Here is a 12536-nt window from a genome sequence, read left to right as displayed (position 1 = left end):
CTAAAACAGGATACATTTCACATTGAATCAAGTGCAAGAGTTACATAAAATAGGTTTAGAAAGACAGAATTATTTAAATTCCAACTTCATTAAATTACAATTTATTTTTAACAAGCACAGAAACTATGGGTTGGATTTTGTGTAGGAGATAGGGTTCCCGACAGCAGACTGAAAAGGCAGGGGGATCGGCACCTCTGCATTTTAGTAGCCCCCCCCTCCCCCGGAGCAATCCTCCTGTGTTTTTTAATTAAAGATTCACGTCGGGAATCCCTGTTCCTTTAAAGATGGGGATCCCGCCTCCTTGAACTGCCGGTCAATCAGAGGGCCGGCAGCTCAGCAGTATAGGCAGCGCCACCAGGAGCGGTGGCCACTTCTGGTACTGCAGTGGTCTGGAACCCCAACAAGCAGCATGTGAGGCAGGGTCGCTGGGGCCTTCTGGAACATGGGGGGGATTGTGGTGGTTGTCAAGTCCAGGGGAGGCAAACTGGTTCCTGGTGGGAGTCCACCGTCGGCCACAAATTGCCCAAAGAACAGGCCCCCCACTCCAAGTCCGCAGGGAGGGCGCCTCGTGTTGCAAGGCATCCTCCCTGGATGGCGGAGACACCCCCCCCTCCCCCACTGATAAAATCCCAGTGGCAGCCTCACCATTAACAGGCCACTTAAGGGCGTCAACTGGCCTGTGGGCGGGAAGGCCATTGTCGGTCTATCCTGTCCCCTAGAAGATCACTTGATGACAGGTCCTCTCCCCCACCGCGATACTCCATGCCCCCTGCATTCTTCCCCACCTCAGGGTGACCCATAAAACCCGGCCTATAACTTGAGTGCATCAGACCAGATGGCGTTTTCAAGAATTTCACTCATGTACAGGGACAACTTATTGATCAATTTAAACTAACAGATTTGTTTATTTCGCAGGGTTTTTTTTGAGGTTTCTTTTAATGTGGTGAAATATTTACTTGTGCCCAACAAACACTCGCACTTTATCAGGAGATCCCACGGCAGAGACTGCAGCTGGAAATGCATGTCCCTCACTATGGATGAAAGATACTTATTAAATAGCTAAATATATTGAATCTCAGGTGGAGTTTGTACTGAGAGTGGGTTATGAATGCTAAAATGACTTTTAGGTATCAGATTAAAAGATTCTTCATTGTTCCTGATTTTTAAAAAAAGATTCTCTTCATTATCCCAAATGGCCAGAGAAACTGCTCAATGTTAACAGACACAAACAAATCTTTTAACTTCTAATTAGGAAAAGGCTGTCTAAGGGGTTTAGCTTAGGCAGAATTGCATTACATTTCACTGCAAGTAGTGACACATCCTCTGCAAATTCTTACAATCAACACTCCATGCAGAACCTTGACAGACTATGCCCAGGCTCAGTGTCGGTGCGTACTTTTGAATTCTATACTTTTTTGGGTTTATTAAAGTTCTTCCAGCAGATTGCATTGCCACTTACCTTTCAATGCAGATGCAGTCATTTTGTGCAAACCACATTTGATGGCTCTTAGCATGTGATGGAACACAATGAATAATCATTGCCTGAAGGCACACTGCTACATGGTTACACAATACAGTGCTTTCAGTGGCCTATCCAGAGAAATAACTTGCACAAGTAAACCTTTATAACGTCAACTTGTATTTATATAGAGCCTTTAACTTAATGAAAAGTTCCAAGAAGCTTTATCAAGAAAAATTTGATGCCGAGCTTAAGGAATTTCAAGGGCAGGTGACCAAAAGCATGGTCAAAGAGATAGGTTTTTAAAGGAGGAAAGAGAGAAAGAGAAATGATGAGGGAATTCCAGAGTTTAGGGCCCATGCAGCTGAAGGCGGCATCGCAAATGGAGGAGTGATTAAAATTGGAGATGCACAGAAGGCCAGAACTGGAGGAGCCAGATGTCTTGAAGGGTTATGGGGGCTGGAGTAAACTATAGAGATAGGGAGGGGCAAGGCCATGGAGGGATTTGAAAACAAGGATGAGAATTTTAAAAACTGGTTGTTGCTTAACTGAGAGCCAGTGTAGGTCAAGCACTGGGGAATTAGGTGAACAGGACTTAGTATGAGTTACAACATGGGCAGCAGAGTTTTGGATGACCTAAAGTTTACAGAGGGTATGGCATGGGAGGCATGTCAAGAGTGCATTGGAATGTATATTTAATAAATGAACTCAAGCACATCTGATCCTTGACATTAATTCCACATCAATATGCAATAACTGAAATAACAACATATTTTTTCAACCTCAAGTTTTCTTCTACAGAGAAAATTAAGCTGGCAATTTTCTGCAATAGTTGTAGCTTTTCAGTGCTATAGGCTGAATTGAAACTTGGTTGCAGTCCAAACAGTTAAAGGTGGGAAATCTTATGGCTAACTCGAGAATGTCCTGCAAATGTTAAGATACATTGGACTGCAGATAACTGCAAACAATATAAGAAACATAGTGGTTCTTTGGGTATAAATTTCTATGCGCTGTGGCAATTTTTCAGGTGCAAAACAGGCTCAAATCTGTGCAGACCCCACTGCTAAATTTGGAGGTCTCTTGTTTTAGGATGGCTGATCAGGGTGGATGTTTGTAACAGGTGTTAGGCTGTTACATATTTAAGCAGCCTAATGCCTATTGAAGTACTCCATAAAAGATCTGTATGTACTGAGTGGGGCAGGTGGCAAGCCTGTCTTGTTCAAGATTCTTCGGTGATTCATGAGGCAGCCGATGAAAGGTAGGTGACAATTATTGTGTTTTCTTTAAAAAAAACTTCTTGTGGTGTGCTCCTCTACAGGAACAATTGCTGCCCACCTCCCCGGAGCCTTGTGACCTCACCCCTCCCCCCCACTAGGAGTTACCTGGGGGGGGTGGGGGCACTGCTGGCAAAGCAGACAGTCGACATTGATCCCTTCACTTCAGTGAGCTGCTTGTGGAAATGTAACCAGCACCAGCAGCTCATGCCAAGTAGATGATGAGCCCGTGGAACCATTTCCTTCGATCCTCAATCCGGGCACACCCTGGTCGTGGGCTCAGAACAAAATCTATCCCTTTTAGTCTTTTGACTAAATTGAAGAGGGGATGGAAATTTCTTGAAAATACTCAGCAGGTCTGGCAGCATCTGTGGAGAGAGAAGCAGAGTTAACATTTCAGATCTGTGATCCTTCATCAATGTTCTGATGAAAGGTCACAGACCTGTAACGTTAACTCTGCTTTTCTCCACAGATGGTGCCTGACCTGCTGAGTATTTCCAGCACTTTCTGTTTTTATTTGCACTTTTACAACTCTGGGAATTAAAATTAAAATGAGAAGTCTAAGCCCGGAACGAAGCATGTATTTTTCCAATTGACATTCTTGGAATACAACTGCAAATCAGCCCATGGAATTAGAAATATGTTAAGAAAACATGCAAATCAAAGTTTATCAGCAAATTGAATTTTTTTAGATGGTATAATTTGAGTCCACTATTCACTATGGACTATCATGCTATCTGAATAAGCTATAAAAACAAATGAGTTTATAATTTCCCTCCAATATTCAATTTAGCTGTCATTACTGAGCTGTGCACCTCAGACTTTATTACCTATTCCAAGGTTTGAAAATAACCTTTGCTCGGAAACTAAATTTAAAAAAAAATGAAGATGCCCTATGGGTTTCTCCTTCCAAAGGTGACCTCAAGTGAAACAAAAGTTTCTAGGTTGAGCTCGTTGGAATGGATTTCTCTCTGCCTAATGGAGGCCGTCAAGGTAGGGCTTCCATTCACACCCCAACTACAACCTAGTTTGGGGTTGTTTGCTTATGCAGGATCTCTACCAGCAAAAGGAAGGAAAATGCAAATTGTGGCACTGCCTCTGTAGCGCAAGAGGAAGTGGAGGCCAAATTTAAAAGGAGAGAGGCACCTCTAAGATCTGGCTGCAGCTTCAATGTTAGGCCTTGGCACAGTCTGAAACCTAACAAAGGCCAGTGCCTGGAGCCTGCAAAGGGGAAAGAGTTGCTTACAGCAAGGTCAGTCATCTCCCTTCTACTATGGCCCAGAAACTACCACAACCCCTCTCTCCTGGAGGTCCCTGGAGTCAACAACAAGTACAGGGAAAATCAGCTGCAATGCTGGGATCTGCCTCTCCCTCCCCCTCCATCCCCGTCATTTATAAGCGGCAAGGGTGGTGAATAGGTGGCTAGTGGTGTTCCCTGCTAGTACAGAGAGGACAATTCAAAGCACAGAAGAAATATTTATCGAAAATTAACATGCACAAATCCATATTGTGAACATTTTTTGTTTTGGAGAACTTTCATTTTAGGTTTGGCTTTATTGCAAATGAGTTCAATAGGTTTGCATGATGAAAATAGATTTTTGAAGATTGTTACATCCACTTCCCGGAAGAAGGATTTTTAAAAAAATTCAAACAAATCAATATGCACACCATGAGAAAGAAGCTGGTGAGTGGTAGAGAAAGAATTGATGTCTCATTTGAACGTGAGCATTTATTAAAGTTGTAATTGCCCTCTTACATTTCCAATGCACTTCTAATTAAAGTAACTACTAAACTATTTAGTAAGCTCAGCACGAAAAGGAATTTGGAAGAACAAAATAAAGTCATTCATTTTTTGGCTGCCTGAAATGAAAGTACACTGATGAAGTAGTGATATGATTTACAACAGGAACCAAACCTTACCCACAGCTGGGTCTTGGAGCTAACTGCAATGGGAGATTTTATTGTTTACAACCAATTTATAGTTTGTATATTTGCATAAATTGCCATTAACACAAACATATAATTGATCATATCTCACCTCATATGTGGGTACTGCAATAGAAACTCTATATTGAGGTTTTTACTTGTTGTTCGGGAATAAAAAAAAACGCAGCAAACTAATTTTTAAATATCAATGGATATTTTTCCGTACACCAATGTATTAAAGGTTTTACTTTTTGAAGACCCACGGCAAAAAAAAATCCTGCAAGCTAATTTAAAATTAGGTTCAATTTAATTAGTTCAGATCAGACCTTGTTAACAGCACACATGTTCAATTAATAATGTTCAAGGCATTACTCACCATATCCACCAATGCCACATAGAGGAACATGCCCGCAGTGATAGCAAAGATCCATTGAGTTAAATTATGAGTATACTGTCCCACAGCTATACCTATTACTACACCAACATATGCAAGCAGAGCTGACAAGAGGTTGTAAACAATGGCCTGTTTCACAGACATTCCAGCATTAATCAGAACAGCAAAATCACCTGGTGAGAAGAAAAGAAAATTACTGTGAATAAAGTTGCAAGATTCTCGCTGGGTTTGAATTGTTTTACATTCTATTTAGTTTAGATCAGACATTTTCTGTGAACTTTTTAGAATATTAGAACATTACAGCGCAGTACAGGCCCTTCGGCCCTCGATGTTGCGCCGACCTGTGAAACCATCCGACCTACACTATTCCATTTTCATCCATATGTCTATCCAATAACCACTTAAATGCCCTTAAAGTTGGCGAGTCTACTACTGTTGCAGGCAGGGCGTTCCACGCCCCTACTACTCTGAGTAAAGAAACTACCTCTGACATCTGTCCTATATCTATCACCCCTCAACTTAAAGCTATGTCCCCTCATGTTTGCCATCACCATCCGAGGAAAAAGACTCTCACTATCCACCCTATCTAACCCTCTGATTATCTTATATGTCTCTATTAAGTCACCTCTCCTCCTCCTTCTCTCTAACGAAAACAACCTCAAGTCCCTCAGCCTTTCCTCGTAAGACCTTCCCTCCATACCAGGCAACATCCTAGTAAATCTCCTCTGCACCCTTTCCAAAGCTTCCACATCCTTCCTATAATGCGGTGACCAGAACTGCACGCAATACTCCAGGTGCGGCCGCACCAGAGTTTTGTACAGCTGCAGCATGACCTCGTGGCTCCGAAACTCGATCCCCCTACTAATAAAAGCTAACACACCATATGCCTTCTTAACAGCCCTATTGACCTGGGTAGCAACTTTCAGATCAATAGGGCTGTTAAGAAGGCATCTTGAAAAAATAACAACAACGAGTCAACTACTTCAGCAGCCATAACTTTAAGGACCCTAGGATGAAGCCCATCAGGACCCAGAGACTTGTCAGCCAGCAGCTCCATCAGTTTATTCAGTACCACTTCCCTGGTGATTGTAACTTCACCAAGTTCCTCTCTTCCTTCCACCTCCTGATTTACTGCTATTACTGAAATATTTTGTGTATCCTCTAGTGAAGACAGAAGCCAAATAATTGTTCATTTCAACCACCATTTCTTTATTATCTACTATTAACTCTCCATTCTCATTCTCTAAAGGACCAACACTCACTTTACTTACACTTTTCCTTTTTAAATACCTATGGAAACTCTTGCTATCCGTTTTTACATTTCTAGCTAGTTTGCTGTCATAATCTAATTTATTTTCCCCTGATTAACCTTTCAATCATTCTCGGCCATTCATTACATTCTGACAAATCATCTGACCTGCCCCTCATCTTTGCACAATTATATGCTTTTTCCTTAAGGTTGAGGCTATCCTTAACTTCTTTAGTTAACAATGGATGGTGGGTCCTCCCCTTAGAATTTTACTTTACTGTAAGTATATACTTCCTTTGAGTATTCAGAAATATCGCCTTCAATGTCTGCTACTGCTTCTCTATTGATTTATCTCCTAGCCTAGTAACCCAGTTCAATTCAGCTAGCTCAGCTTTCATGCCCACATAGTTGTCCTGATTTAAGTTTAAAATACTAGTCTTAGACCCACTCCTCTCAAATTCAAACTGGATGCAAAATTCAGTCATATTGTGGTTGCTGCTACCTCGAGGTGCCTTTACACTGAGGTCATTAATTAATCCTGTCAAATTACACAATACCAAATCTAATATAACCTGATTCCAGAATGTACTGCTTAAAGAAACTATCTCAAAAGCATTCTATGAACTCTTCGTCCAGGCTGCTATAACCAATCTCATTTTTCCAGTTTATATGTTGAATAAAATCCCCATTATTATTTCCATCCCTTTATCACAAGCACCCAAAATTTGTTCTTGTATACTTCACCCTACATTGTCATTATTGCTCGGTGGCCAGTACACAACTCCTACAAGTGACTTCTTTCCCTGACTATTCCTCATCGTCACCCAAACCGATTCTACATCCTGATCTCCTGAACCAAGGTCATCTCTAACTATTTCACCAATGCCATCCTTGATTAACAGTGCAACCCCATCACCTTTATCTAGCTTCCTATTCTTCTTGAATGCTGTATACCCCTCAATATTCAGGACCCAACCATTGTTATCTTGCAACCATGTCTCTGTAATGGCTATTATATCATATTGATTTACTTCACTGTGCGCTATCTGTTCCTCTCCCTTGTTATGAATGATATGTGCATTCACATACAAAGCCTTTTTTTTTAATCATTGTAACACCTCGTGTTGACTGTTGCTGTGTTCTTAGGTTTTTTTCTCTCTGTCCCTTCCGCCATTCACTGGTCTTCATTTCCCATGTTACTATTCTGCTCTCTGACCTTGACTCTACACCTTGATTTGTTGCACCTACCCAAGCTTGATCCATCTACCCCTTTGTTTCATTCAAAGCCCTCTCTGCTTCCCTAGTTATGCAGTTTGTCAGAACACTGGTCCCAGCACGTTTACCTCTCAATTGCCTAGTCTACAATTTATCTCTGTCAGTTTCTGATTTTGAGTGTGAGTAAATCTGTACCTGTTTTATGTGAGAACCTTCTTATTCTGTATCTTTCAGATTTTGATGTGTCTGTGTGTCTGGCTTGTACTTGGTCCCCATCAGTTTAGGGTATGTGAGTGTGGATTTGACTGTTAATATTACATTCTTGGGAATATGAATGGGGGTTCACACTTCATCTTTGATTACTACTCAACCAATTCTGAAACACACAATTCATTTTCAATTCATAATGCTTTTAATGCCCCACTGCTTTGCCTACACAAAACAGGTGCCTTAAGTCACATGTTAATCCCCATCTGCAGGGAGGAAAGATGTTGGGCTGGATTTTCAAACCCTGCTGAGTGTGGCAGCAGCTGTGAGCATGATTTGAATATTGTGAAAACGGAGTGCAGACTGAAAGCTGAGTGTGGAAATTCGAGTTTGGTGACTGGGGATTTTAAGTGTTGTTATCTTTTATAAAGTCCAGTCTACAGTTAGCATTTAACTGGGATTTAATCTCTAGTTTAAAGTAGGGTTAAGGAAGTAAAGTAAGTTTCTTACAGTCTTAGGCAGGGATTAACAGACTGTATTACAGAGTAGCTGTTTAGTTAAGTAGCTGACCAGTCAAATCTGGTTGCTGCAGTTTCAGCTTCAAAAGGTATAAATACAGAAGTCTGGGTGCAGCCTCCAAATGGAGTGCAGACTGCAAGCTGAGTGTGGAGGTTTGAGTTCGGGGGAGGAGGTCCTCCATTTTTCTCCATACTTTTTCAATCCTCCAGTATTTTGGTTCCCTCTTCAGTGCAGTGGAAGGAGCTGTTTGGTGAGTACTTGGTAATCTATTCTACTTATAATAAATAGTCTGTAAAGTTAAGGTATGGCAGGGCAGCTCTGCCGAGTAGAATGTACATCCTATGGTATGTGGGAAGTCATGGACGCACCACGTGTCCTAGACGAACACATCTGCAGGAAGTGTCACTGGCTGCAGAAGTTTGAGCTCTGGGTTTCAGGACTCAAGCAGTGGCTGGTGTCACTGTTGTGCATCCACGAGGCACAGGACTATGTCAATAGCACGTTTAGGGAGGTGGTCACACCGCAGGCTAGAGGTATGCAGGCATATCCTGAGATGATTTCACTCGCTAATCGGTTTTCCATTTTGGATACTGGTGAGGGTGATGGTTCCTCAGGAGTGCAGTCAGAGCCAAGTTTGTGGCACCACACGTGGCTCAGCTGCACAGGAGGGCAGGAAGAGGGGTGGAAGAGCAGTAGTGATAGGGAATTCATTAGTCAGGGGAACAGACAGGCATTTCTGCGGCAGTAAACGTGACTCCAGGATGGTATGTTGCCTCCCTGGTGCCAGGGTCAAGGATGTCACTGAATGGCTGCAGGACATTCTTCTGGGGGATGTTGAACAGCCAGAGGTCTTGGTCCACATCGGGACCAATGACATAGGTAAGAAGGGGGATGAGCTCCTGAAAGCAGACTTTAGGGAGCTAGGAAGGAGATTAAAAAGCAGGACCTCAAAAGCAGGATTACTCCCAGTCCCACGTGCAAGTAAGTATAAGAATAGCAGAATTGAGCGATTTAACACGTGGCTGGAGAACTGGTGCTGGAGATAGGGCATCAGATTTGAGACATTGGGACCAATTCTGGGGCTGGTGGGACCTGTACAAGATGGACGGGTTGCATCTTAGCAGGAGTGAGACGAATATCCGCACAGGGAGATTTGCTAGTGATGTTGGGGAGGGTTTAAACTAACTTGTCAGGGGGATGGGAACCTGAGAGGGAGCTCAGATTGGAGGGAAGCAAAATTGTCTGGGGTGTGGGAAGGAGGAGCAAGTATTTGAGAGGAATACCCAAGATGCACAGAATACTGGGGGAGATAGATAGCACAAAAGTAGGGAATATTATGTTATTAGGTGGGGTCAGAGTAAGTGAGAAAGTAATAAAGTCTGAATCAGAATTAATGTACGTGAATGCACGGAATGTGGTTAATAAGACTGGTGAGCTACAGGTGCAGATTGCCATGTCGAAATATGATGTGGCTATTTCAGAGACCTGGCGCGAAGAAGGGCACTGGGTGTTAAATATTCCTGGATACAAGGTGTTCAGGAAAGGGAATAAGGGGGGAGGGGTGGCAGTATTAATTAAGGAGAGCTTTGCAGTGCTGGAGAAAAAGGATGTCCCAGAGGGATCGAGGACAGAATCAATTTGGCTAGAGCTAAGGAGAAAAAAAGGTGCAGTTACATTGCTTGATGTTGTCTATAGGCCACCAGCTAGTGGGAAGGACATGGAGGAACAAATTTGCAAGGAAATTACAGAAAGGTGCAAAAATTATAGGGTAGTTATAATGGGGGACTTTAATTATCCAAACATAGACTGGGATAATAGTAGTGTAAAGGGCAGTGAGGGGCAAGATTTCCTAGAGTGTGTTCAGGAAAATTTTCTACAACAGTATGTTTCTAGTCCAAAAAGAAAGGAGGCACTGCTAGATCTGGTTCCTGGGAATGAGGTGGGCCAAGTGGATCAAGTATCAGTAGGATTTAGGGGATAGTGATCATTGTATCATACGCTTTAGGCTGACTGTGGAAAAGGACAAAGAGCAGTCCAGGGTAAGAATAATTAACTGGGGGAAAGCTAACTTCAATGGGATAAGAATGGAGCTGGGGCGAATAAATTGGAGTCAAAAGCTGGCAGGAAAACTGGTAGGTGAACAATAGGCTATCTTCTAAGAAGAGATCATTTGGGCACAGCATATTCCCTCGAAGGGGAAAATTAGGGCAAACAAATCCAGAGCTCCCTGGATGACAAAAGAAAATAAAGAAGAGAAAGTGTGCTTATGACAGATGCCAGAGGGGGGGTGAAAAAGCAAATAAGAGAAGCAAAGAGAGCATGAAAAGAGACTGGCAGCTAGCATTAAAGGAAATCCCACAGTTTTCTATAGGCATATAAATAGTAAAAGGGTGGTAAAAGGAAGAGTGGGGCCGATTAGGGACCAGAAAGGGGATTTACACATGGAGGCAGAGGGCATACTAAGGTATTAAATGAATACTTTGCATCTGTCTTTACCAAGGAAGATGCAACCCAGGCAATGTTGAAAGAGGAGGCAAGTCAAACACTAGAGGGGTTTAAAATTGATAAAATAGTAGTATTAGATAGGCTGTCTGTACTTAAAGTGGATAAAGCATCAGGGCCGGATGACCTACATAAAGGATACTGAGGGAAGTGAGGGTGGAAATTGCAGAGGCACTGGGCATAATTTTTCACTCTTCCTTAGGCTTGGTGGGGGGGTGGGGTGGTGGTGCCAGAGGACTGGAGAATTGTAAATGTTACACCCTTGTTCAAAAAAGGGTGTAAAGATAAGCCCAGCAACTACAGACCAGTCAATTTAACTTTGGTAGTGGAAACATTTCTAGAAAAAATAAATTGGGACAAAATCAATAGTCACATGGACAAATATGAGTTAATTAAGGAAATCCAGTATGGATTTCTTCAGGGAAAATCATGTTTAACTAACTTGCTGGAGATTTTTGAGGAGCTAACAGAGAGGGTTGATGAGGGCAATACTGTTGATGTGGTGTATATGGACTTTCAAAAGGTGTTTGATACAGTGCCACACAACAGACTTGTGAGCAAACTTGTAGCTCATGGAATAAAAGGGACAATAGCAACATGGATACGAAATTGGCTGAGTGACAGGAAACAAAGAGTAGTGGTTAATGGGTGTTTTTTTTAGAGCTGGAGGAAGATTTGTAGTGGAGTTCCCCAGGGATCAGTGTTGGGACCCTTGTTTTCCCTGATCTATATTAATGACCTAGACCTTGATGTACAGGGCACAATTTCAAAGTTTGCAGATGATATGAATCTTGGAAGTATTGTGAACTATGAGGAGGACAGTGTAGAACTTCAAAAGGACACAGACAGGTTGGTGGAATGGGCAGATAGGTGGCAGATGAAGTTCAATTCAGAGAAATGTGAAGTGATTCATTTTGATAGGAAGAACATGGAGACACAGTCTAAAGGGTACAATTCTAAAGGGGGTGCAGGAGCAGAGGGACCTAGGTGTATATGTGCATAAAGTCATTGAAGGTGGCAGGACAGGTTGAGAGAGCAGTTAATAAAGCATACAGTATCCTGGGCTTTATTAATAGGGACATAGAGTACAAAAGCAAGGAATTTATGTTGAACTTGTATAAGACACTAATTCAGCCTCAGCAGGAGTACTGCATCCAATTCTAGGCGCCGCACTTGAGGAAAGACGTAAGGGCATTGCAGAGAATACAGAAAAGATTCATGAGAATGGTTCCAGGGATGAAGAGCTTCAGTTATGAAGATAGATTGGAGAAGTTAGGACTGTTTTCTTTGGAGAAGACTGAGAGGTGATTTGATGAAGGTATTCAAAATCACGAGGGGCCTGGACAGGGCAGATAGAGAGTAACCGTTCCCACTTGTGAAAGGATCGAGAACGAGAGGGCACAGATTTAAAGTATTTGGTAAGAGAAGCAAAAGTGACATGAGAAAAACTTTTTCACGGAGCAAGTGGTTAAGGTCTAGAATGCACCGCCTGAGGAAGTGGTGGAGGCAGGTTCAATTGAAGCATTCAGAAGGGAATTAGACAGTTATATGAAAAGGAAGAATGTGCAGGGTTATGGGTAGAAGGCAGGGGAATAGAACTGAGGAAGTAGCTCTTTCGGACAGCCGGTGCAGACACAATGGGCTGAATGGCCTCCTTCTGCACTGTAATGATTCTGTTATTCTCTAATTCTGTGTTCCTGGAGGTCAGCAGTGGATCCCGCCATCTCTGGAACGCAATGCTATTTTCAAAGTGCCGCTGGCAGGAAGGGAACCGGTCGAGCCAATTAACTG

At 42.5% G+C, this 12536-nt stretch overlaps 1 protein-coding gene across 4 annotated transcripts in view; it reads right to left on the bottom strand.

The window, feature by feature from the left end:
- slc39a10 (solute carrier family 39 member 10) overlaps positions 1-12536 on the bottom strand; it is a 140964-nt gene that overhangs the window by 2030 nt on the left and 126398 nt on the right. For all 4 annotated transcript variants that reach the window (XM_068035663.1, XM_068035664.1, XM_068035665.1 and 1 more), the window contains exon 9: positions 5036-5226. In XM_068035663.1, the coding sequence (XP_067891764.1) occupies positions 5036-5226 (191 nt within the window). The remainder of the gene's footprint in view (positions 1-5035; positions 5227-12536) is intronic.

Source organism: Heterodontus francisci, chromosome 7 (genome assembly GCF_036365525.1).
Source record: "Heterodontus francisci isolate sHetFra1 chromosome 7, sHetFra1.hap1, whole genome shotgun sequence".
NCBI lineage: Eukaryota > Metazoa > Chordata > Chondrichthyes > Heterodontiformes > Heterodontidae > Heterodontus > Heterodontus francisci.
Note: the sequence above shows the minus strand (reverse complement) of the source record. Positions and strands in the feature narration are given on the sequence as shown.